This window comes from Drosophila erecta, unplaced genomic scaffold (assembly GCF_003286155.1).
Source record: "Drosophila erecta strain 14021-0224.00,06,07 unplaced genomic scaffold, DereRS2 tig00000092-arrow-pilon, whole genome shotgun sequence".
NCBI lineage: Eukaryota > Metazoa > Arthropoda > Insecta > Diptera > Drosophilidae > Drosophila > Drosophila erecta.
In genome coordinates, this window is record NW_020825207.1 from 18,776,238 (window position 1) to 18,803,399 (window position 27,162).

The following is a 27,162-nucleotide window of genomic DNA, read 5'->3' on the forward strand; positions in this document are numbered from 1 at the left end:
ATTGTTGTGCTCCACATCTGCAGCGGCTGCAGCTTGACCGGCTATATCCTTCCCCTTTCGTCCTTCGCCAATGTTTCTGCACTAAATTCAGTTGTGCCTCAAAGCGTGTGTGCTCAAACCCTCCACGCCGAACTTTTTCTTAGTCATTTTCATAGTGGTAATTGTCCGAGTTACGCACATTAATGTCCTCGGCAAAGGATATGCCGTGACTTACGTTGGCACAGACGCAGTCAAGATAGTAGGAGAGATTCCCCCTCCGATGGCAATTAATAATTAATTATTAATTATATTATGTTATTTGACATAGCTCACAGCTTACCAACGCGTTTGCTGTTTACTTGAGCTCGGATCTGACATTAAAAGTAATCATCATCCGCCAATAATAACTTAGCCTCAGCTGTAGGGCGCGCCCCGCCCCAAGATATTGCTTCCCTGTTCCGGTGGCGCCTCGTTGTTGTCCTGGTTGTTCGGGGCGAGTCAGCAGTCAAGTGGTTGTCTGTCTCCGCTCAAGTGTCACCAGGACTCGGGCTGTCCTCTGCTCATCACACACACACACACACACACACACACACACTAACAACGCCAGGCTGGCCCACTCACACACACGCGGACACAAGCTGGCAGCGATCCAAGTGGCTGAAAAGGGAGACTTAGTTGGAGGACACTGCGTGTGCCATTTTCACTTCCACTTCCGCCGCACACACACAGGCGCACTACAGGATGTGCCTGCATATACCACATACATATGCATGAGTCCTTCACAATGTTGTCTGAATGCGAGTCCTGCGTCTAATCGTAAATATTCTTAGGCCCTGTTTTGCTGCTTGATCCCTGGCCTTAGCGCCCTCCCCTCCCCTCCCCACCCCGCCCTCTCCCCGACTAAGTTGTGTAATTTTCCGGCTTGAAAACTTATCTCGCTTTATACTTTCCCTCTGTTCCAGATTTCTTTGTTATTGGGTGTAGTTTTCGCTCCACTTTGCCCTGCCAGTTCAAGTTTAGGGGCTGGAGAGCGGAAATATATAGGAAAACGCATAATTCTTGTAAGTTATTGCTCGTGGCCTGGTCTTTCCAGCTATAAATACTAAGTAATTACTAATTACTGTTATAACATTTAAACGAAAGAAGCAGAAGGAATAGGCAAGCTAAATTTAATCCTATTATTCCTCAAAATGTGTCCATTTCGGATCGAGATAACCTTGTAAAAGATCATTTTCTTTTACTACACAATGAGAGAGTTTTTCTCTATATTCTCATATAAATAGATGGTTTAAAATATCATATCATCATATCATATATTCGCTATAGAGCCATCCCTACCATACTTTATGAACCCAACATTAATCTTATTTCCACGAAATCGCACACTCAAATGGAAATTTTCCTGGGAAGGAACTTTCCCACGAACACCTAGCTTTCCCCTTAAATCTTTAAGGCGAAACTCTCGCACGAAATTCGCTTAAAACTTGCACTCCAAACTTCATCTGCCGCACAAAGAGCAAACACATCACCGAAAAGAAGATCTGGCCCCAACATGCGGGGAAATGGGGGATGTGGGTGGAAGTGGGTGGAATTCGGGGAAACCTGGGGGGAGTGGGCGGTGGTGGGCTGTGGGTAGTGGGTGGTGGGTGGTGGGTGGCGGGTGAAACGGCCACTTGTAAGCAAACTCAAAGCGGGACAGGTCCCAGTTTCAAATATCAACGACGGCTTCGGTGAGTGCTTAAGCTCATCTATCAAAATATTTGTCGTAGCTTAAGTGACGAAAAGTATGTTAAAAGAAACTTGAAAAATATTGTCAAAGCAACAGCAAAAAAACCAACAAAGGAAATAAGAAAATGAACCCCAAAGTGTACTACCAAAGGCCGCGGGTGCAATTCTAAAAGGATATCAAATTATTCGGATCCACGGTGCAAAGGGTTAATTGAAGAGCTATGTCGTTAGGATTCATCTAGAGAAATTAAATTCGCAAATAAATGCACTTATAAATTCTGACGTTGATATGTTCATCTTCCTTAACTTAAGCTGTTGTAAATAGCTAACATTGAACATAAACTAAGGCCTGTGAAGTGTGAATACATTATTAAATAGTACTGTTACTAAAATCCTCTTAAATACTCCTGTTTTAGTCACTGGATTTATATCGCAAAATTTTGTTATCACTTCAGGGTTCTCGAGCACAGCAATATATATTTTTTTAGGAAGTACAAGCCTTGATTTCGGCACACAACAGTAACTTCTTCGTTAACAAATGAGGTTTTCAAATGTTCATTTCTGGGGCGCCACCCAATCAAGTCTTTTTGTGCGGCCATTCCTTGTACTAGGGTTGAATGCGAAGCAAAGACAGGAACCGCATATTTTCCCGGTTCGTGTCCGTGGTAACACAGATAAATTTCAAAAAGAGTTGAGCCGCGCAAACGGCAATTTAAATTTGCATTTGAGTTAAGTATTAGGTAATAATTTCACTACATACCTCTTTAAATGAAGTTTTTGACAATCTGGAGAGTTAATATACAACTATGCAGCCTTATACTTGCATTAGGACGTCGGACAGCATTGTTCATGCATTTTAAAATCTGCGATCGTACGCATATTTGAATAAATTGAAAGCATTCCAAATACTTCCACTAATCCGCGGGCACTCGCAGTTCATCGCACACTTTTTGTAATAATCCCATCCATCTTGACAATTGCCTACTCACGGAATTCCAAATTAAGATTTCATATTTTCCCTCAAGTGCTGTGTCTGCGAGTTGAATTGGAATCAGGCCTTCGGGCTCATATCTTTCATTAGCATTTTTAATGCCTGTTTAACCTTTGTGTTTGAACCTCATCTCTCGATTGTTTCCTGCTGAGTTTTTCTCCCATCTTCCAGTAGGCTGTGGGTCTTCCGTGTTTGGGCTGAATTGTCTTATAAATCTTTCTTTATATTATGTCATTTTCGTTTGATCCACACGGGCGTTAACATCTTCGGTCAGTTGAACAGCCTAGTTAATTTACACAAAAATATACATCCTTTGAAAATTGGTTTTACATTTCATAAACATTTTCATTTCAGAAAGCAACATGAGTATTTCTTTAGTGCGCAAGCATCTGCACGAGATGGGGATCCTTAAGCGCCTACCATCCACGGGTCGGAACTATATACCCATGGCCGGTCCTCCTCGATTTCCGATGAGTCCTGCCCAGCGTTTGATCATTGGCTGCGGTTCCTTGGTCGTCATGATGATCATTCCGTTCTACTGCCTCCTCAGTCTTCCTCGATGGTCGAGGATGCACTTGGGACTTCCGCCTGAGGAGGAGGAGCAGGTGGAGGAGCCTCCACCGCAAGAGGCCGGCGAGGAAAAGGACCAGGCGAAGAACAAGGACAAAAAGGAAGAGAAGAAGAAATAGATGCCTGACCTTATGACACGCTTTCTCTTAAACGGTGACTTCTGAATAACACTTTTCTGGGGCTTCCATAAGGAGAATTTATCAACAGCACAGCATATTAAAATCGCCAGATCGATCGGTTAAATAAACTAGTTCGTGTGATTATCACATTACTTTAATCACATGTGACACATCACATTATTTGAATGTCATATTTAGTGTCTGTGGGTAAAAGGCTATCGAAATCCCATTTTCCTTCCACTTGTGGCCATCACAAAACGTCGCCATCGTCGATAGTGAAAGTGGGGAGGCCATACTAAATCATACTAAATCAGCCGCCTTGATTTACTTTACACCCCACAAATAGATCCGTTTGAAGCCTACCCGCCAATTGGGGATCCACAGTAGCACCGCAGACAATAAACCATCCATTGTCCGCGTCCAATTAGTTGGCTCAAACACCTCTTGCTAGAGCCAAGCGAAGAGCTCCTGTGGAAATGCTCCTCGAAAGCCGCAGACCATTTTCCACGGCCGCCTGCCACAAATCAAATTGCTGGAAAACTAAACAAACCAAAATAAACTAAAAAACAAAGCGACGAGAAATCCTAAAAACCCAAACCAGCCGAGGAAACCCAAAAGCCAAGTGCCTACTTTCATTAAAAGTATTTTCGCGCTCATTGCCAATGCATTCGATTGTGGACTTTCTGGGTCTCTGGGAGTCGGGAGTCGGGAGTCGGGAGTCCCATGCCTAGTAAGGCCTCCGACTTGACTTTGACCACCTCCTGCTGGCTGTGGGCCTCGTATCGCATCCAATCCTCGTGATCTACAACACAGCGTGACCTTCTTCGCCTTGGCTACACAGCAAGAAATTACAGGACTTACTGTCCTTTGTACTTCAAATAGTAATCGAATCAAACTAGTAATAGAGGAATGAAGAGCATCTGCTTGTGGCGGGCAAATTAATAGCACAGGGCATCCTTACCATTATCGCTAAATTGTGAATATTATTTTCCGTGCAGAGATACTCGTCTCCAGTCGAACCGAAAGAAAATCCAGAAACGGCCAGCCAGCACTCGCACACGAAATTTGAAAAAGTAAAACCGTCGAAGGAAAGTGAATTTCTTTTTAAGCAAATCAACTTGCCACGCCCCCGGCCAGCCCCCGCCCCGCCCCTCCTTAGCTAGGCCTGGAGATTCACAGATTTTTGGTGAAATTTCAAGTGCCATTAAACTGGTTCTGTCAGCCGTTGCACTGTCGATCGGATTTTCGTTTGGCTTCGGCTTTTTGCTTTGGGCCACGTTTTGCGTGTTTGTTGGGTTCGCAACTGCAACACTCCTTGGGCAAAATGAGCCCTGCAAAATAATATCCAATCAACTACATTGAGTAGTTCAAATTAATTCAATTCAAAACAAATTATTCGCTTCACTATTCACTGTAGTAACATTGACCTGATAGGAATCTCTGATGCAGGGTATGATATAAGTTGGACTGCTTGTTAGGTGTTCGGTGTGAGAGTGATACCCAGCAAAAGGGTATTCCGGACATCTGCTCCGTGGGAAATTGGCATGTGCCCCCGGTTTCCCCCGCCAGCGCCCACACTGCGCGCTAAAAACTTGCTTAATTTTCGCTGTAATGCCGCGGCATTCAAGTGGCAGGGAGCTGGCTCCATGGACTTTTCGTGGGCGTTGCGAGTCGAGCTCTTTTGGGGCAGGTGTGGGGAGCGGGGCATCAGCACTTGCTGCACTTGCCACACGCTGCGTTGCCTGGCGTTGCGTTGCGTTGCGTTGCGTCAGTTTAGTGTGTCAGAAGCCGCAAGAAGAAAGTTGCTCCGGGTATGAAAAGCCAGGCGCTTTGATCCGGTTTGGTGGTCGCTACAGGTTCGATGTTCCTTCGATTGGGTACCGGGGTGCTATTTTACTTTCTGCCGCCACGAAAAACCGTCGTCCACTTTCGGTCGCAATTAATTATGCGGCGGGCAGCTGAAAATGAAAGTGCGCACTGGTTGCAAGTCCAGATCCAGATCCAGATCTTGGGTTCTCACTCTCTCTTTTCCGGCCTCTGTGGATCGGCGGCTGTGTGGTCGCCGTGTATTTCGAAATCACTGAAAATGCCACTTTTTTCCAGCCATTAAGCAGCAGGCGGCTTTCAGGACACAGGAAAAAAAGGAACTTGGTTGAGCGGACTTACGAACACAACACTGCAGCATTGCTAGATATAACCAGATATATAGTAAGTCCAGGACCCTGACCCCACTCACGACTCTTGCTTTTCTCTTAGTGCTCCTCGGAAAGTGAGACTATTCTGGCGGAGATCTTCATTATCATCAAACGAGCACGCCGGTCCGCAGCTCCCAGTGCCCCTCCACCGATGGCGATGTCGTTGTCATCGTCATCGTCGAACATAGCGGCCCATAAAGAGTTCGCTTTATGCCCGCCGACCAGCTCGCAGGTGGTCACTTAGTTTATGGCCGGGCAACCGCAAGATCGCACACCGATCGGAGCTGATTTGTTGTCGCCATTCCGCGACCAAGATTACCAGCTCCAGCCAAAGGGGTCCAAGTGTTCTCTGCCCGCTGCTGAAACCAATGGGACAAGTAGGGACTCGAGCTGCGATTACTCAGGCAGATACGGAATCTAGAAATGCCAACTGGAGACTCATGTTCGATTTGGGCACAAACAGCGAAGTTAAATGGTTTACTCGAGACTCTCCGGACAGAAGGTTATTGTGTCTTTGGCACGCCATCCACAATAGGCCTTAAACACAATTAACAGCGTTTATTACCCCAATTGTGTCCGCCCACGCCTTGGTGACCATTTCCGAGCATCCCACCCAGCAGACGCGGACGAACGCACTCCTAACTCAAGTTTATCGGACTGTCAACACGCCAGACCCTCCGGGACCACCGATCGATTTGTGCCCATGGAAATCTCATTTCGGTTGCGCGCAAATAAAAATAAAGCGCCGCCCATAAAAGTTGTGCGAAATTCTGTACAATAAACAAGGGGAAAGACAATCGATCGACGGCGGCAACGCGATCGGCGGTTTTATTTGATCTATTTGGGAGTATCAGCGTAGTACTAAAAGTAGGGAAAAGCTCAATGCGGCTTGGGAAAACTGTGGCATGTTTTCCCAACATCAACTCGCCCCGAGTTGGAGCTAATAATCGTTTAGGACGGAGCTCGAAATCAAAAGCGCGGACAGCGAAATATTCCTCTAACTCCAGACACCAATTATATTAATGGGCTTTTGTTGTGCTCCACTGGAGATCGGGTATTGGTGGATCGCCCAGATGGGGGAGTGCAGTGTGGAGCGTGGCACTTTGTCCCTGCACGAATCACGTTTTGGAAATTGCATTGCACATAGGAGGCAGCCGCATGGCGCAACTGCGAGCTCTGCCCCAGGTGGAGTTGAACTTAGGCACTGACAAAACAGAAACCAATTGAATGGAAGGACAACCTAGCATGTTCGGACATTTCAGAAGATCTACTTCAATTACTCGAGTCCCTTTTATGCATAGTTGTATATGAATATTTCCCTATTGTACCCCTATTTCTCGGCGTGTATATACATTAGCTTGACTTAGAGGCTTAGCGGGTTAGAGAGACAATCTGACGGGCTGTCAGGGGTTTTGCGCAAGTTCTGGATGGGTATTAAGTGGCACTTAGTTTTAATGCGCTGCCCTACCGTTTAAATGGGCCTCGCAGGCTCGCAGGCAAATCGGAGTTACCTGAAATAATTGCATGAACACAAATTGGAGCGCGCCGCGTAGGAATCGTTCTGTGATTTCGGTGATCTTGGTGATTCCGCTGATTGCGACTCTTCCGCCGATTCCCAGCTTTCTCCGAAGGTCTTCTGTCTTTTGTCACGTCTACTTGAGCACGGCCCCCGATTCCTCCGCGATCATGGTTCTCCGATAGTTTGCCCTAAGCCCCTGAAGAATGCTTTATAGCCGGCGAAAATAATGCGTATTGTGATCACTGGAGCTGGCCCAAAGAAAATAGAAAATACTTATTGCTGACTTCCCCGCGGAGGGAGACGTTCTTCTTGTCATTGGCGCTTTCTGGGTTAGCTGGTGTGGTATTTGGCACTTGGGTCAATGTGCCACATGTGGCACTAATGGGCGTAAGGGGCGGCAAGTTCCCAAGCTCTTAGTTGCCAGTGGTTGGGGAGTGGGAAGGGTGAAGTGGCCATATAACTAGCAGTCTACAGCCGATGGAAAGCTGGAAAATCACTTGATTTGCATTTGCAAATTAGCTCGCATCTGTGGCGGCAATTAAGAATGTGCAGGCCTAGAATGCCTGGACCCCCATGAACATGTACCCCATTTGAGCCCGCACAAAATTCCCACATTCGAAAACACAGATCGTAATGAAGACGTGAAAAAATTGATTACCTGAGAAGAACACGTACGATAATCATAGCTCCGCCGCCCTTTTCACAAAGTTTTCCCCTCTTCTTTCATATTTTCCTCCATTCTTCTTGGCCAACAGCAGCCTTTCAAAGGCCTAATTGCATCACGTTTTTAGAGCAACTCCACCACTGCAGGCCGGGGCTTGAACATGCCGACAGAATATTACACAATTGTTAAGGGCCAGGAGACATCGCAGCCAGCAGAGCCTCACAAAAGTAAGGCCCATTAGTTGCCCAGCCGAGATCCCCGCCCCAAGCCAAACCCCCCCTCCGACACTCTACGGCCACATGCATCCGTATCTGACGGGTTGACTGACTGGCAGGTTTTGTCAGTGACAATAATAACCATTTTCGAACAAGCCACCAAATAGCAGACGCTCCAGTTTCCTCACCTAGACGATCACTAATGAAAGTTGTTTACTATGACAATTTAGTGACAACGTAAGTTCTAATACTTAATTTTAAGAAATCCATTTAAAATCTTTTCGAGCTAATACAATGTTTTCACGGTGTTTGTGCTCCTAATTTATTAAGAATCCATTCCAAGCCTGACTTCCTTTTCAAAGGGCCCGAAGTCTGCCGAACTCTACCGAATTTATGCAATTTCTGAGCAAAGTGTCAAGCGCATCGGAGCGTTGCATCCTCTGCTGCAATGCAATGCTGCAACATGTGGCAACCAAAGTACGCAATAAGCAGCAACCAAGTTTGGCCAAAAGCGACTCTACTTACCTGCGTTTGACACACATTCAGAAACTCCCATTTTCGTTGGGCAGAATCAAACTAAAAGCTGGCCTTTAGCCGCTGGAGTGCATGCAGCTCTGCCCAAAACGGATGCACCTTTCCGGTTCGAAGGTTCGTGGCACGACAAACAATGCCCCTTCTCATACTCAGTCCACGCCCACCTACTGACCAGGCGAGTTGAAAGTCCAAAGCTATATATAGTCAGACATATAGCCAAAGCTGAGGCTGCAGCTTGCAGCTTGGCCAAGTGCCACCCGCGCGACAAACGTAATTGACCAAAAATGCAACGCTTGGCTGAACCTTCCCAATAGAACGGCAGTCGACGGAGGCAATGGAGTCAGTGGAAACATGTGTGTATGTACCGACTGAATGGTGCCCTGTAAGTTGCAAGTAACAAGTGTTACAGGTTACAAGTGGTTTATTCTGCCCTAGGTTGTACTTTAAATATATTTCGATATCATTTTTTCTCTTTATGGAGCGCTGTCTTTGCCTTTCAATAAAACGCTTTTGTGAAAAAAACAATTAGAGGTAATCAACACTTAAAGCTCATAAAAAACGAGGCAAGTAAAAGGGTACTTAAGAAATTTTTACATGCGCCTTCGATCTTTATATGCTAATAAGGCCCAAAGATGCTTTCTTTAACGAGGGAGATAAAGCCGAATTATCGTATTAATTTCATATCTCGGCACAAACACTTGTTATTTTCGGAAGGTTTTCAGCGCCGCCGGCACGAATATGCCCCAATTAGGCGGCACCATAACTACATAACTATTCACATTTGTTTCTGGCGCTGGCCGTTGAGTTCTTTGAGTTTTGTGAGTGATTCATATGAGTCAGGTTCGTTGCTGAATGGAGAACAAAGACCAATCCAGCTGCGTGCCCAAACTGTGCCTGTACTCGTACATTGCATTTGGAGTGGGTTGAAGTTCGCCGCCGGCTGTTGAACCCGCCATCTAAGCCAGCAGATCTGTGTGCCCAATTTGGCCAATAATTATCATTTTTATTGGGTGTAAGCCAACGCAGTTGGCTAATTAATTCATTAGCGATTGGCCCATAAAATTGTGGCAACTGCAGCGACGGGCTTCTGCGACTTTAATGACATTCTGCGCTCCGAGGTGTCGTCATTTTCCTGGCCAGCTGGTGACCATCGGCTTCCCTAGCGGAGGACACTCTTTTATGGCTGTTCGATGATTACGTGGGCAGGTTCCTCAGCCAATTAATAAGGCTGTTTTGTCTTTTACTTACACGTATTTACCTTTTGCTTTCATTTTCATTTCTGCCAGCGCACAAAAACACGTCGTTTAAGCCCGCCGCAGATGCCGATGCTGTAATAATACTGCATGTATGCAAATCTCTCCCACCAGCGAGTCGGCATTGATATAAAGTTTCAATTTACGGCTCATATATCATAACTTGGTCGGTGGGCGGGGCCGTACTTATGGGGCTTATTAACTCGTAAAATGCGCCTGTCGCTGATCTTTTAGTTGCAATTGTTGTCGGATGCACGCGGTTTTCCAGAGACCTTGAATCGGCGAACTGGCGAAATTCCATATAGATAGGAGGTATCTTCCTGCGGTGGCTTCGAGTTCGATATGGAAACTTTATAACTGATTAATGTTTGTTTAATTGAAAATGTGTGACTGTATAAACAAATATAAAAAGACATTTTTGTTTCGCCCTGCAACATGTTTTTCTCTGTTATTTTATTTTTGCCACTCAACTATACTCGTACATTAAAATTCCCTTACCTGGCAGCGTTTCTGCCCCTGATTACATCATTGATTAATCGCTGGGCTGTTGGACAAGATTAAGCCACATCGCAATGCGTGACCCCGCAAAATAACTCAAGTGCAATGAATAGCCTCAATTAAACTAATCTATAATTTGCTTTGTTAACCCTTTTACCTTTATTTTTAAGATCTAACCATTTCCGCCTGCACGAAGTACCACTTTGGCCTCCGCACAAATTGCAGTCCAAAATTAAAACAAATATAATAAAATATTCCAACCAGAGCCAAACCAAAAGCAAAACCAAAAGTTTTGTATCAACAGAAAAAGTCAAAGAGTGAATTAACACCTGTTACTTTTTTTTTTTTTTTTGTGGGAGGGGGTCACAAAATCGGCAATAATTCTAAACAGAATAAAAATACTGTTAAGCCTGCAAATTACCACGTGACATTAAAAGAGCCAAAACAATTTTAAACAACAATTTGTTGAAAAAATTTCTTATTCGAGGACTGCAACTCTCGAGTGACAACTCTTCTTTGCTACTACTTACTAGATACACCGGACCAGACCAGTTTTGATCTTGTACCCATTTGATACCCATATGATATCTATCTTCATCTGCCCCGCAATCGGACACCAGTGGTTCGCAAGGTTAGCCTTTACCTGCTATTTCAACAATTTATATTTCTTATTAAAATTCAAATTAAATGGTTATTAAATATTTAGCCACATAGTCAAAGAATTTGTAATTGTAGCTCTTCGCAACATCCGAATAGGGATTATTGCAGCTGGATCGATTGCATCAAGGACTTTTGAAGGATACAAAAAAAGGTGGGATAGAATGGTTTTTGGGGGGTCAAAGCCCCCACTTATAAAGGTAGTTCCTGACAAAAGCGAAATAATGACCGGAACTGAGATCATTTGTGCAGCGCAAGAATATTCCCGGGCGCCTTCTTCATCTCCGCCAGCGATTAAGATCTGCAAAGGTATAGTGTTTCGATAGACATCGTTCAAAGAAATAAAAACCAAGTGCAAATACTTCCTGTTTAATTTAAAGGAATCACTTTAAAGTCATCCCTTTAGAGGAGACCTTTTTCTCAATGTCGAATTGAAATCTTTTGAAAACCAGCACCAAGGCTTCCGGGTGCTGGCTGGACTCCACGATATTGTGGGTCAGCTGTCCTAGGCACAAAGGACAGTGCAGGAGACGCTCCCCAACAGCAATGGCGACCATCAAGTTCTGGACAGACAAAGACGGGCAAGTGGTCTTATCCTTCGGGTTCTTGAAGAAGAGTACCTCGCAAAGATGTCTTCATTTTGACAATTTAAGCTCCTCTTCTTCGTGGCCATTGATCATTTAAATGGCTTTCCGACAGGCTTGTGCTAGTATCTGAAGGTCCTCTCGAGGTCTGTCATCAAGCCGAGGAGAAATGCCAGGAATCCGGAGTCATCCTTCTGCGAGTCTGTCTCGAAAAGACCTCCAGCTCCCACTTTCAACTGGCCACTTCTCTGCCGTCACAGGCGTTCGTGAAAACTGAATTATAAAGATTATTCCCTGAAGATACCTGACCATGTCCTTGTCGTTGTCGCTGCTAGAAAAGGCATACGTCCCGGTTGTGACCCAGTCCTCGACTTCGACTGGTAATCACCGCCAGCTTCTCCTCCTTCACCAGCCGAACTTTTGTTGGGCACTTTGCGTGTGACCCACGCTGCGAAACTTGGATCCCCAGTCTTGCCACTGATGATTTGCCTCGGATCATTGTATTGAAGCATGTGCATGTTGGCCATGTTGATGGACCGAAGCGCCAAGTCGCACTTTTTACTCTGCTGCCTGCTGTTCCCAAACTCCCGCTGCTGGCGGACTGGTCGGCCTCTTGCCCGACGCTAACCAATTACCGAGAGGATGCTCGACGTCACCAGTGCCGCTGCATCGGTTTCAGGACCAGGACCAAGTCCAGGACCAAGCATCTTGGATTGTTGGTCGGTGTTTGGGGCACAGAATCCGGAATTTCGACCACGAACTTCTTGATCATTAGTATCATCTACCCGCTTTGGGAACGACTCTTCGAACTGACCAGCCTCTATCAATTCCGCTGAAATGCGTACATATATTAGGAACTATAGACACTGACATGTTGGACTTGCACTTCAATTCGCGGAAATATAAATTCCGAAAAAGCGAAAACAAATCTTTCGGACGAACTCTTGTTGTTGTTTTAATCTATATCTATATAGTTGTATTTTTATTGATATCATCTTTTTACATTTTGGATAATACTACATTATGGTACATTATTACAAATTTAATTAATTACCAGGAAGCTTAATGTGTAATTATGTGATTTTGTACAGAACACAACTAGAAGTACATTACAATACCCCTATTTTTTTAAGAATTTATTTATATTTAAAAAAAGTTTATTTTCATTTCCCATAATATTAAATTATGTGTCACAATTATAATATATGCTTGTAATCAAGGTTTAATGTACATGATGCCATTATTATGTATTTAGATAAAAAAAAATCATTAAGAGAATTAAATTAAATCAATTAAAAAAAATGTTCTTAATTTCAATTTGAATTCCAAAAATGCAAGGCAAATTCCGTTCCGTTCCGGCAACATTTTAGTCCGCAACATTTTAGTCGGCAACATTTTAGTCGGCAACATTTGGGAATGTTGCATCATCTTGTTGCTATTGCTATGAATGGTTGAGCTTCCAAGCAGAAGTAAAACTTAACTCGCGGCGAACGGACGTGTTTGAAAGATAGCCGGCGAAAAACAAAACGAAATAGTGCGATTGCCGAAGAATAAACGGATTGAATACAATAAATAAATGCAAATAAAACAGAAGAAAATGAAAATAATGAAGAGTGCGTGATTTCCAGATTCTCAGTGTTGTGAAATTCCCAGAAGAGTCTAACGGCGATTTGCGAAAGCCGACTTAAAAAGTGAGAAAACAAAAACGTGACGCAAGTTTTCAATATTCTCAAGCGTAAATCATGTGTTTTTTGTTATACCCCGTGCTTTGTGTTTAATGTAGCTGACGACAAACAAAATATTAATATTGTGTGCGGCGGAATCGCAGCCCGTGTGTTGTGTTATTATTGTATTAAAGTTTCCTTTGCGTTCACCACACACATCAACACAAAAAGAGAAAAGTGAGAAAAATAGGAAAATAGGAAGAACGCGAACGCAAACGCGAACGCGTCCACCAAAACTAAACCAAAAACAAACGGCGAAATTTGCAGGTTAGCCCACCGAGAGGCACAAAAATCAATTATATGTTGGCCAGTGCCGGATTTGCAGTGGAATCGGGTTGACAGCCATCGATAGCCACACACACAATGACGGAGCACCAGGCGGAGGAGCAGGCGGACACGCCGTCCACCAAGGTCAAGGCCGTGCCCACGCCCACACCCACGCCGAGTGGAAAGTTCAAGGACGCCAAGGAAGAGGCCTTCCTGTCCACCTCGCCGGACAGCGCCAACGGCGATGCCCAGCACAAGCTGCCAGCGGACCAGCTGGCCATGTCCTCCAGTGTGCATCCCGAGAAGCGGGGCCAAGCCCGCCCCCTCATCCTGCAGGCCTTCCACCGCTGCTCCTCGCCGGAACAGTGCGTCACGCTGCACGACATCCTGGACTCCTTCAAGGCCCCGCTGTCCGAGGACCAGGCCTGGGCCCTAATCCACCAGTTCGCCGGGCTCTACCACCAGGTGGCCGTCCAAGCGCACTCCTGTGCCTCGGACTACGAGGCCGCGCTGCCCACCGGATTCGAGCTGCACTTCCACCGCGACGGCAGCGTCCACTTCTCCGGCCCGGATCAGCTGCCCCCCAAGGAGCAGCTGCACCAGGAGCAGGAGCAGGATCAGCCGGACCACAGCGCCAGCAGCAGCGGCGACAGCAGCGTCATCAACAGAGGTAAGTTCCCAACCTACAGGAAAATCAATACACATATTTCACACGGCTACAGTTAGCGGAATTTAGTGCAATTTATTTTAATTTAATCGTCAGAAATTGTGCAAGTAACAAACTCCTATTCTTTGAATCAGTGGGTCCGATAATACATATTTTACTTCTTATCGACATTTTATTTTAGAAATAATGTTGGAAATATCTCAATTAAAACTGTTCTAAATTCATAGTTATAAATGGTGCAACTATTGGTTTTATACTGTAAAGCTGGTAATCTTTAGCATCTTATGGAAGTGGAAAAGTTTAATACAACATTGATCAACCAACAATTTGAAGTGATAAGCTAATGAACCTGGCAACCCCAAATGGCATTTTAATGTCGTTTTTCATACAGCTATAGTTACTTGTTTTAATAACAAATAATTTACACTGCGAGCAATTGCACTTTGTGTTAAGTTCTTTGTCTTTTGACCAGACCCACATATGTATGTATATGTAGTTCATTTCGTGTATTGTTTCAAAGGTCAGTTGGGTGTTGACTTCAGATGCGGAACTGTAACAGTGATGAAAACTGGGGCTGTGATTAGCTGGGCCGGAAAACCGGTTGAGCCGATGCCTCTCCGAGGTCTAAGGGGTCTTTGTCTTTTCGGCAAACGCTTTCATTTTCAGTTAATAAGCCACAGTTAACTTCTTTCTCTCAGTCTTTTATTGTCGGACATTTGCCGTGATGTGGGTTTCCGTGTGCCATCCATCTGAGTATTGGCATCGCCCGGCCATCGCCAGCGGAATCCCAGCGCTTTCCAAACAAACAACCCACACTATCCGCCATCCGATGATGACCTCTGCATTTAAGTTATGCAGCCAGCTTTGATTGGGGTTTTCCCCGCTTCTGCCTTCTGTCTGATTGCGTGCTGGCTTGGGAAAGTGTAAACGGCGACTCCCATGAAGAAGGTCCCATCCCAGTACACTATCAGCAGTGTTTTTCACTTTCTTTTGTAGAGAAATATCACTGGAAGAAATGCAGGTCATGTTCGGATGAACAGAAAACTGAAACCCTTTCCCTACAGAAATACAATCAGAGTACATACTACCAAAGTTTTTTCCCAGTGTAACGATCACAAGCTCTCCTTTCTCCCCCCGCATTCTCTGTAATTGATGAGGGATACCTTCTCGCCTCCCGATCTCTGAATCTACAGAACGTGTCTGAGTCTGTCTCGCAGCTAATTGTTTGATCATTCGTCTGCGGGGACTGTCAAAATACAGTTCGGTAATCTATCCGCTTTTAGATAAGCCACGTTAATTGGAAAATGCGTTTGTACGTGGGTAGAGATGAGAATCTTGGTGTTCGTTCTCCTAGGTGGCCCTTGATGTGACTCACACAGCTTTGGGCCTGCGGCATTAACTGCATTCCATTGCATCTTTCTTCGTATGGGCCGCTCTATTTGGCCAGGCCAAGTCTGCTTATAGCCGGCTTTTCTATCAGCGAGGCCAATTAGTTAGCTCTTACAAGCAATTAGCCAGGTACATGGGTAATCTTAAGGGCACGCAGATACAGGAAGTTACAGTATTAATTGAACTGTGTATCTCGGAGGTGAAGGAACTGTAGAAAAATGGCTGATAATGCTATAGGATGTTCTTAAATTCCCTATGGGATTTTAAAACCCGTTTCCATATACTATTTAAAATGCCGAAACTAAATTTTATAAACAACTTAAAAATGTTCTTGGCTCTTAAGACTCTGTAATTAAAGGTCTGAAATCCCAATTTCTTATCTAAGTTCACCTTGTAACACCTTAATTGCCGCTAATTCAGCCGCTAAAATCCCAGCCATTAGGTGAGATATTGAAAGGTTTTGGCCCGGGAACCTCGAGAACCGCCAGCGGGGGCAATTAGTCTGCTCAAACAAGTTATTACAGGTGGTAGACGGACGGGTGGATGCCATCAGATTCAGCACCTTCTAATGGCTTTCGGTCGGCTGCTTCTGTGTTATCCGAAGCAAATACATCAAATCGGTGGAACCTTTTCGCAGGTTACATTGCTTCGGTGGGGGCTTTGAACTTGCCGCATCGATTTCGATTTCGGTCTCGATTTCCGTTGTTCTCTGGCTGAAAATCGCGCTCCATCGCCTCCTGACAACCGCATCCACGGGCGCAGCGAATCATTGATTGTGTCGAATTCGGCTCCAGACCCTCGGAGACCATCGGAACCCTCGGGAGCACCCGCGACCATGGAAACCGGGGCGTGGGAGACGGAGCTTTTGATGGGAAAACGTCGGCGGCGCCGTCGGGTCGCCGCGCCCTCTGGCGCCTCGATTAGGCGCGCAGCAATTTGCACAGGGTTTTCCACATTTTCACGGGCGCACCGATAAAATTGGCGCTTGAATCTGTCAACACACAAACTCGCCATTACGCTTTTTAGCAGGTTCGCAGAAAATGGGAAACGGCTTGTGCTAGCAGGTGTTTGGCTATTGAGAATTTTCCACTGGAAAATTTTGTGAAGCCTTCTCCCCAAGGTCATAGGTCATGCGCAGTTCGGGAAAATCGGAAAACCGGAAAACAGGAAAATGAAAAGGCAACATTTGTTGCGGTAGGTCCTCTCTTTCCAAGCCAGCTGTTGATTGTGTTTTACTCTGTGTATTTTATTTTCGCTGAGTTTCATTTAATTCATCTCACTTAATTTGGTTCTTCCGTTTCCAAACACATTTCACCCGAAGTAATCAAAGAGATCTGAAAGAAAGCTAAAAAAGCTAAAAATCCCTTTTGGGCCTCGAATCATCCGCTTGGGTGATGATATGTTATTTTCACGTCTATGACTTTCTTGTTTTCACCGACAATACAAACAACTGGCCGCTCAACTGGTTTAATGTTTAAATAATTACACTAAAAATTACCCAAACAACGGGCAGCGAAAAATGGCCCGAAACTAAAAAAACCCAAACAAAATTATAACGAAACTCAGGCTCAGCAGCAAATTGGTGCACTTTTTGTTGTCTGTTGTTTGGAGGAAAATGAAAAAAGACTCTGGAAGTATCTTTAAATGGTCGAAGGGGAAATTGTGGCTAATCTTGGGCTTATCTTTTTATCTAGCTGAGCTTTGGGTGGAGTCGAAATGAAGAGTTACCAAATGATAATTGCAATGGGCTACCTATTTATTAGGCACTTCGATGGGCTTAATTGGTCATTAGAGTGGGGCATTTTCACATGGAGGAGTTTCGAAATGGCTTCAATTTAAGATAAGGTCAAAGATTTCTTCTCTCAATTTGGTGAGTAGTGGCAGGTAATTTATAACTTCATAGTTTCCAGAAAAGCCGTCATATTGACTTTAGGAAAATGTTTTAGCTAACCGTCATGAGTTATTTCACAACCACCAAACATTTCGATTTTGCAACCTCGTAACCCACTCAAAGTTTCTTGGAATTTATGTTTATTTCGGATTAGGTAGCTGTCTGAAATGCATTTATTATAAACCGGCAGTAATAGTTTATGTTTTTCAGGGGACCACACTACGTGCTTTTAGCTTTCCGCGTTGGCTTATATTTTTTTTGACACATCATAGACCCAAATTTAATTGCCAGCTATTGTTGACGCTCCAGTTTTGGGACACAATTAATATAATAATTTTTTCATAATGACAACAAATGACATAAGCACGACGACGAACCTGAACCAAATTTCAGAGACCCACATTTGTTGGGCCTCTCCTAAACTTGTCCACCTGTGCAGTTTGCATTCGAGTTACGAAATCCGCTGACCATTGGCTGCATTTTGAAATGGAAATACTTTGTGTCGCCTTTGGACACAGACAGAAAGACTCAATGGAACTCCCCCCGAGACCAAGACTTGGGTTTTGAAAGTGCGTCCCAGACCCAATAAATCAGACGATAATCCGAATTGTGGCTCGCTTTTCCCTCCGTTGTTTGGATGACACTTGTGGGGTCCATTGAGCAGACACATCTGGGGCCTAACCGATCCGCTTGACCCTGACTCGCTTGTTTACGCTCCAAATTATAAATAAATTTTGATGCAATTAAACGCAATCGAAAGCGGCAAAGTCGTTGAGTAAATGCTGCTCGATATAGCTATTGTTCGTGTTCCTATCTTATCGTTTTTGTAAGTAAATAAAACACATATATGTCGTCGCTTAATGTAGGTGCTAAAGTACATTATATTCCAAATGTGTGTCGAGTTGCAGCCACATAAACTGCTTTGAGTCGTAGGTAGACAAGAAAACTTGCTAAAAGGTTTGTTAACCCGTGTTGCCAGCGAATGTGAACTGTAGAAAGCTTCTCCATGGGAACCTGACTCTCGGATATGGGACAGAACAAGCCAACTGAAAGGAAAGTATTGCTATTTGATAAGCTATTTTGTGTATTGTGATGTATCTGATAAGGTTCTATTTATGGGAATTTATTTAAGCCAGGGTCCGTCTACGAAGGTATTTAATGGATTTGTAGTGATATTTTAGTGGAATTGCAACATTTGTGATAAGCATGGAAAATGAGAAGTTAGAAGCGAAATTCTCTCGATACTTGGTTACAGCAATGAGTCGCCATAGTACAGCAATAGTATTTCGAAGATTAGATTATTTTATTAGGACTAGAGTCATAGATTCAAACGACCTTGTAGGAACTAATCAACTTAACCTTAAAATAGGTGCCATGGCCTTGTTCAGTTCCGAAAAAAACTTTTTTGGAATTACGTTCTCAAACTGATTCCTGCTTCCATAACCTCCGTATCGCTTAAAGTTTTATCAAACACATACCGCCAAGGTCAGCATTTAATATCCCAGTCGATGGCAACTAAACAAAAATAATTTAGGTAAATCCTATTCGGTATTCGGAAACCCACATGCATCTCATTTTTTGCACCGTCTATCGCAATCGCCTAGCCATTTAATTTATTTATTCGTGAGATACATCCATCTTCAGCCGCCGATCCAATTTCGCTTGACACATTTACTGGGGGCGTGGGCGTCTCCGGTTGGGGTAATTCACCTTGATGGCGATTTTCCACGGGCCGCGATGACTGCGCAGGCGCAACTAAACTGTAATCGAGACTCTCGCTTTCTACGCGGCTTGATACCGCGCCTTGATGACTGTGAAATTAGACGGCGGACTGCAGATTGGCTCTGAAGACTAAAGACTGAAGACTGAAGACTGTAGACTGAAGAGACTGAAGGCTGTGGAGCGGGTGGTGCCGTATCGCTGTTATCATTGCCGACTAACCGACCGACTGATTGACTGACTCCGGCTCGGTGAAAAACTCGAATCTCTTTCACTTTGCATATCGCCGGCACTGAAATTACAATATAAATTTATGTACACGGCATACGTATGGAAGAAACAATCTTTAATCAGCATTTACGCTTTCATCTTTCACATTTCTCAAAGAGTGGAAGCAACACCAGCAACACTGCCATAAACAACAATTGTTGTTGGTCCGCAGCAGCAACCTGTTGACGAGTCTGAAACTTTTTTTTTTTTTTTTGAGATACAGATACACGGATAGCCGGCAATCTTCAGTGGGTATTTGGCCTGTCTTTGGCTTCAGCTGCAAATTATTTTAATTTGGTGGCGAATTTACATAGTCTGCATATCTTATGAATTTGTTCGTCTATTTGTCGACGTTAATTTGGTATCGGGGCCATAAATATTCACAATTTTGCTCTTTCTCCCGAGATCACAAAAGATGAAAGCAAGAGTGACATTTAAATCGATTCAGACCCAAAATTGGAAATCTTTTGTCCCCGCCCTTTGTAGGGAATTATATTCCAGGCCTTATGCAATATTGAATATACACACACGATAATTGAAGAATGGGGATCATGGATATTGTGGTTTTCGGGACTGAGTTCGGAATGCCATTCACTTGATTCGGAATATCTCTGGCAGGAATGGTTACTTCACAGCGGTTACAATGGGATTGTGTTAGGTTTTTGTGGGCAATGTGCGTTTGCATTGTCAATTTCCTTATGATGTAAAAAAGCTGCCATCAATGAACGTCCAAAAAATAGCCAAAGCCTGGGAATTTTGTTGGCAATATGGTTTTTGAGTTAATGATCTTTGGGGTAATCTTAATGCTTGTGTTATGGGAAAATCGGAAACTTCTTCTAAAGTGTAAGCTTTACTTAACGATGAAATTTGAAATAAAAACTTTACCCTTGAAGCTCTTTGGATTTATGAAATAGACCAAAACATATTAACTTATAAGAAAGCCCCATCTGATTCTGTTTAAAATTACAAAGTTTTGTTCCGCCCGATTATTGAGTAACCACTCCGAAAACCAATGCCCGTAATTACATTAATTGGCAACTATCTATCATTTCCTGATCCATTATTCATCCGCGCTTATTAATTAATTTATAATTTGAATGCAGAGACGCGGCAGGCACTTAGGTGTAACCAAAACAAAGCCGAAATGAATCAGAGGAGGAGGAAACTCATCAACAGCTAATTGCCCGCATTTGATTGATAAATACTTTAAATATGCCTATAGTTCATGTAAATAACCATCGCCACGTGAAACGCATGCCAAAAGCATTCGGCGTTTTTAAATTATGGGTTATAAACGAAGTTGAAAGGGCAGTGGCACATATGGTCTTTAAAATGCCGACGATTTTTGCGTTTCTAACGCCTCAACAAATTTCACTGCGTCTAATTAATTTTGCTCACAAATCTGCATAGATTTCGTAGTTTTTGCCCAGATTATTTGTCAATTTCTATAAGATATATTCAAACGAAAAAAACCCAGTCAGCGTGCGGTTGCCGTTGACTTGCACATGACTTTCCTGACATTAGAAAGTAAATTGCCATGAGGCCACTTGGTCAACCAACAGAGCCATGCACTCCACCATCACCTCCACCACAAAATCCTACAGCAACATTTATAAAACTTTATTATATAGTTTCCATTGAACCTGATGAAATGCAAGTGGGATGATGAGATTGCCGAGACTGTGGCTGCCAAACAATTGGGAGCCAGGCTAGCAAAGTGCTGGGCTTTATTATTATTAATTGGATTCGACGGGAGGAAAGTCCATTGTCTGACCCTGAGACTGGTCGCCGTGTACTTCGATGTTTTTTGCAATTTTCCAATCGGAAATGCAATTTTCCCATTCAATTTCGAATGTCCACGCTTTAGAGCGGTTCGCCAGCAATCTAATCTTATCGAAATGGGCTCGTTAATTTCTTTTTTTTCCAGCGAGCAAAGTGCACAACACCATGTGTATAGGAAAGTAGAATCCCACTCTCTTTGGCGACCAATATCGTATCGCCAATTAACCGACTCCAAATTGACGCATTGACCGACCGGTGATTCACTCCAAGATAAGGGTTTTATACATTTTGCCAACTGACAATATAAACGAATTGAGACTAATATTAACTATTAGCTTATATTTGGAAATGTAATCAACAGAAATAGTAATGACTAAAGATTGGAAAAGCAATTACCCTTTCTTTATACTTACCATTTACTTCTCAACATATTGTTGATATTTACGTAATTAAGGTAATGAATTAGATGGTAATGAACCAACTGATGATCGCGCATCTCAACATATGGCAAATAAAGTTCAGCACTTATATGTACATTTTAATTACTCACATGTGCTTCTGATCTGAAGGATTCTCTGTGAACTTTCAAATTGTAACGCTCGCCAGCTTATTCAATAACGCTCAATCAAATGCACATGTTGCCAGTGAAAAAGCGTTACGGCTGTCTCATAAATCAAGCATTAATAAAGCCCAAATTTGCGCAAATTTCGACAGCATTCGCAGATGGCAGGGCATTCTTTTCATTTGAAATTCTTTGCTAAATGTCAATTAATTATTAGCTGGAACCGACTGCCTGCCTCGAAGCTTTATTTTTGTTATTTAATTATTAAGTCGCGGCATGTCGTGTCTGCGTCGGAATTTTGGGATGAATTTGCCTAAAACCCCAACTCCTGTCCGTCTTCCCCCGAAAAGTTACCTCTTTTTGACTCATTTCCTGCGAAAGTGATGGACAACCCAGCTTGGTACCATAATGATATCATGCTGGGCACTCGAGCTCATCTCTTATTTTCGTGTTCAGCCTTTTTGTACTATTTTTTCGGTTTATTTCCGAAAACTGTGTTCTGGTTGTTTGACCCGCTAACTTCGTTAACCTGTAGTTAGGTCGGGAGTTTAATGCGGAACCAACACAATGGAGGGTCAACAGAGCTAAGATCAAATGGCCGTAATTCATGGGACGTATGAATCACTTCGGGATTGTATAACTTTTTATTGCGGTAGAAGTAAATCAGGTAGGAAACTCTAATTAAAAAGCTTAAGACCAGAAAATTAGTATTTTTTGTCATTTTGAAACACGTGTAAATTATATACATACATATATGATTTTCTTGCAAAAAAGGGAGTGCCATTATTTCGATAAACCAAAAATGCATAAAGCTGTACATTACTTACAATCCGTCAATACATTCATGAATATTCCATAAAATTAACATACTCCACTGGCTTATCTCAGCGAAAAATTAAGTTGATTGCAATAATATCTGCCTATGTGGGTATTTAAAGTTTGGGTGTACCAACCGGTTGGTCAGTCAGTCACGCTTAATAAACTGCAAAGTGGAATTGCTGGGCCATGATATGGGGGTACTGACTGGCCACCCCACCCCCTGTTAGACCCCTGTCCACTCCACCCCCTTCTCCATGGCTTTAATGTCGCAGCTTGTAATGAAAAGCCGGCCGGTCAGCCAATCAAACCGAAAAAAACCAACACGAGCACCTTGGAATGAGCGGCGAGTAGCGGCGCTGCTGAGTCAACTATTTTTAGTTGAAAATTGCATTTAATTGTTCAACAAAATGCCAGGCGCGTTATGTGGTTTATAGAGTTATGAGTTATAATACAATTGCTCGGCTTGTCCATTGACAATTTTCCGGACCGCACCGCCGCCCCACCCCACCCAGTCGCCAGTCACCAGTCAGCAGTCGCACCACCTGTCCCAGTCCCGCTCCCAGTACCGCTCCCGATACCGCCCCCTGTACCGCCGCTGCTCCCCGGTATCTGGCTGTCTGCACAACAAGTTTATGATTGCTGAACCCGTTTCCAAGCACTGGTATTTGTTATTTCTGTTACAATTTCTGCCCGCTTTTCCCCTTTTTTTATGCGCTGGGCTTGGCCATCAAGTGCGGAAGTTGCAGAGCTAAGAAAACAAAATTGAGACTCGAAATGTTTGCATATTTTTAAAATGCAATTGGAAAGGTGAACAATGTCTGGCGTTGTTTGGCTTTCTGCTTAATTGCAATTGACTCGTTTATGATTTCCCGCTAACTGTAACCAAATTTATTGATTGCACTCGCTCTGAGTCTTATTAATTTACAATATTTAATCTCCCATTTGTTTACTCAACAGCCTTCGACAACAGCAATCACCACCATCATCATCACCATCACACGCCGCTCGTCGTTTCGCATAGAAAGGTGAGTTGAACATCGATTGATTGGTCCACGAGTATTTCCCGGTATTCCAATCTTGTTCCCGGGGCTTTAATGGGTCGTAAAGCCTTTGGATATCGTTCACGTGTCGGCCAGTTGGCGACTATTAAGTGCCCTCAGATTACGGATTAGAACTACGGGGCCTGTAAACTGAGCTCGAATGAGTTCATTTGCTGTCTTGTTACGGTTCCGGTTTGGCCTTAAATTAAGCTCTAATGATTTATGATAAAAGAAATGGTTTCTTAACCCCGCAGCGCCGATTTCGAATCAAAGGGGCGGAAGAGTTGAAACAAGAACGGATAAATGACGGGTTGTAAGACGCGTTGAGTGTCGCTTAAATGGATTAGATTTTGACTGCACTGCACTAATTAACGCTTAGATCTTAATCATCTGGTTATATTAGGTGTTCTCATGGAATGATTGCTGTCATTTTACAAAGAGAGAGAGAACGCAATTAAAATCAAAATTTGAATCGGATTGGAAAGAATGCATTTGTTATTCCCCATAACGATGTACGGAGTGCATCATAGTTTTCCAATGGGTTCGAGATATGAAGGTGCTGAATCAAATGATTGCTTATCTGGGCTCCTCAATCAGCGCTTTTCCTCTTTTCAATCGGACCCCAAGAAGTCCCCCACACGAACTCCTCTCTCGAAAGGCCCAGAGCTGACATCAAATTGAACAGGCCATAAAACAAAATGAGCTACAACCAGTAAGACAAGCTCCCTAGCATAATGTGTGAAAGTGTTGGCGGCGCAACTGCACCATCAACGATTTTATGGCAATTTTAGCAGATGTTCAACACATAGCCACTCATGCGAAAGTGTTGCCCAAAGGAAAGGAGTACTTTGAAGAAGGCACTGTAAGGTTTCAGTTCCCATAGGCCAAAAACTCGAGAGCTACAGAAATCTCAAAACGAGCCAAAGAGCTGAGGAAATGCGCAGGCGCAACGCTGGAGAATTCACATAGTGATCGTTAGCAACCCTGTTTGGGGGCAGGCTCGGATCTCAGCGAGGTAATTAAATCAGTGAGCAACTGCAGCCACAACAGGGCCAACTGCATTTTGGGCTCTAGAAGATCGTAACATGGAAGCGGCAAGTTTCTCCACGCCTGGAAACTTTAATGTATCTTTTAGTTTGCCCCTCGTTGTTTTCTTTTCCCCGGCCACATGCTGCAAACCATATAGATGCCGTTTTCAATTAAGTGTGCTGGCCGTAATGGGTGTGTGTGAGAAATATGCATGTTTCGCCGCTCTATGGAGGTCGTTTCTTGGGTATACTCGCTATATATTCATTCTAGCCAACTCGCACAAGGCTGCTCCATTGTCTCCGGGGTTCATGAGAAATTTCCGAATGCATTCTTACCGCCGCGCTGGAGTTACCTTAAAATTCCTATATTTTACGGTCTTTGAAGACCCTATTTAAGTCGGATAGCGCACATTCCTTCATAAATATGAAAAGACGCGGGAATTGTTTTGTAAATATGATTCGGTTCCAGTTGCTTACAATTAACTTATAATAATTTGTATGCAATCTTGTGGCTTAAACAAAAGTGTAAGGAATATGTGGTCTGAACCACGAAAATTCGTATATTGCAGCTTTGAGGAAATAAAGTACTTTTTTCCAATCGATGGCGTTTAAGATATCTTATGTAAAAAGTACACTCGGGATCACAAAAATCGCAGTCAACGTAGGAAGTATATACCAATTAGCTTGGCCACCCCATCGTGAGCCCCCTAAATTGCGATCCACTAAATCAAGAGACCCGTCAGGGGCCGAAACAAGCTGAAATTGGACAATATTATACAACAATTGCAAAAATTACCCAGGGGATGGTTGTCGCTGGTAAGGTTAGCCCGCCCCCCTGAAAGCGAAAAGGGGCGTTAAAAGTGCGACTGCAATGCGCAAAAATGTTCATTTGTTTGTTTAAAGCCCCGACAACAATTGAAATTGAGTGGAAAAACAATTGCCGGAGACCAAAGACTTCAGCGTTAAGAGTGACAGCGCGTGCAGTGACATTTTCCGCTCGAAAATGCACTTTAGGCCTGTTTGACCTTTGTTTTGGGTCCCCCAGTCATTCCCATCGCCAAGTTGGGCTTATGCAATTGTCCAAAGGACAGACCGAAGCGATGAGATGCGATGCGATGCGGAACTTGTGGCGCCTATCATATGACAAGCCAGACATCCCCATCATCATCATTGCATATTATGCAAAGTACAAAAATCGATGATCACATACATGTGATCACAGCGCCCGAGAGATAGAAAAGAGATATGTTATGGGTGCAGATACAAATTGCAGCTGAAAGGCAGCCCACTAACCGCAGAAGACTGATCTCGAACTCGTGATCCGCAACTAGCTGCCTGGCTAGTTGGAACGACTAACAAGCGGACTAGCTGACAAAATGGCTGACTGACTAAATGACTGAATAGCTGAATGGCTAAATGGTTGAATGACAAGCCGCCTGCCTTTCGGGGATGCGGACTAGGAAGTCCATTGGCGAATTTCTGCGGTCTGCCCAGCCCACTAAGGTCGCCTGGAAATCTGTAATCCGTACCCCAGAAAGTGAGTCAATCGGTGATGCGCTTCGCCACACTCCACCGCTCACTGGGCAAACAGCCGAATAAAACCTTCGCAAGTACATAGTTGTACACCCCCAGACTATCCAATTTCTTCCATAAGTTTGAACAGGGCTTGGTCGGCTCCATTTGTTGCGCTTGCATTGCCATAAATAGCGTTTCGTAGAGTTGAACTTTGCAGTGCATAGGGGCACTTTTGTAATTGGTTTATGGATTTCCGATATTGTTTGGGTGCGCCACCTACCCGAGGGAATCGAAGTTGGAAATCGGTGACTTTGGCGGCTTTTCGGGGCCGCCAAATAGGATTACTTCGCTTGACAGGCGGCTTTAACAATTTCTGGGCTCTCCAATTGCCTTTTATTGGGCTATACGGGCGAATTGCCAAATATTCCAAATAGGGCAGGGCACAATTAAGCTGGGTGAGTTTAATGTGGCCGGAAGACGATTCCGGATTAAAGTGCTTACGTTTCGTAGAGGTCGTATTATGTAACTAGCAGCAATATTTTCCCAAACCCCCGATCTTTCTAAAATATGAACTCATATGCAACATGAAATTACCAAACTTAATTGACATCATTATACAACACAGTTCGAAACTATAATTCTTACCTTACGTGATACAATTAAAAGCAGTTCTGGTCAAATAACAAATTACTGTATTTCATTGTGCCACCCAAGGCTGTTGCTATCTGGCCACTAAGCATCCCACAATCTAAATCCCTTTAATGGCGCAAGGTTGAGTAATAACTTAATATGTATGTGCTTTAAAACCTTTGCTTTTCATCTACGTAACTCGTATTCTCCCGCCTCAAGTCTAAATTCATTACACCAAACAAACAATTATTTGGTTATGAAACCGCCTTCGGCTGTCAGGGCTAAGAGTCTCGTGCAAAGAGTTTTCGTATCTCCAAAATAGATAACCCACGATGTGCAGAAGCCGTGGCCCA

At 43.7% G+C, this 27,162-nt stretch overlaps 2 protein-coding genes across 5 annotated transcripts in view; both read left to right on the forward strand.

Moving 5' to 3' along the window:
* Nucleotides 1-2,878: 2,878 nt before the first annotated feature.
* On the forward strand, nucleotides 2,879-3,557 carry LOC6549062. The gene is made up of 2 exons (XM_026980658.1): nucleotides 2,879-2,967; nucleotides 3,053-3,557. The coding sequence occupies exon 2, from the start codon at nucleotides 3,061-3,063 to the stop codon at nucleotides 3,385-3,387; it is 327 nt and encodes a 108-aa protein (XP_026836459.1). The 5' UTR covers nucleotides 2,879-2,967; nucleotides 3,053-3,060; the 3' UTR covers nucleotides 3,388-3,557.
* Nucleotides 3,558-12,920: 9,363 nt separating this feature from the next.
* The window catches only part of LOC6549041 (protein spire), a 37,293-nt gene continuing 23,051 nt past the window's right edge, over nucleotides 12,921-27,162 (forward strand). For all 4 annotated transcript variants that reach the window (XM_026979840.1, XM_026979842.1, XM_001974124.3 and 1 more), the window contains exons 1-2: nucleotides 12,921-14,167; nucleotides 23,554-23,621. In XM_026979840.1, coding sequence (XP_026835641.1) covers nucleotides 13,594-14,167; nucleotides 23,554-23,621 — 642 coding nt within the window. In that variant the 5' untranslated portion in view covers nucleotides 12,921-13,593. The remainder of the gene's footprint in view (nucleotides 14,168-23,553; nucleotides 23,622-27,162) is intronic.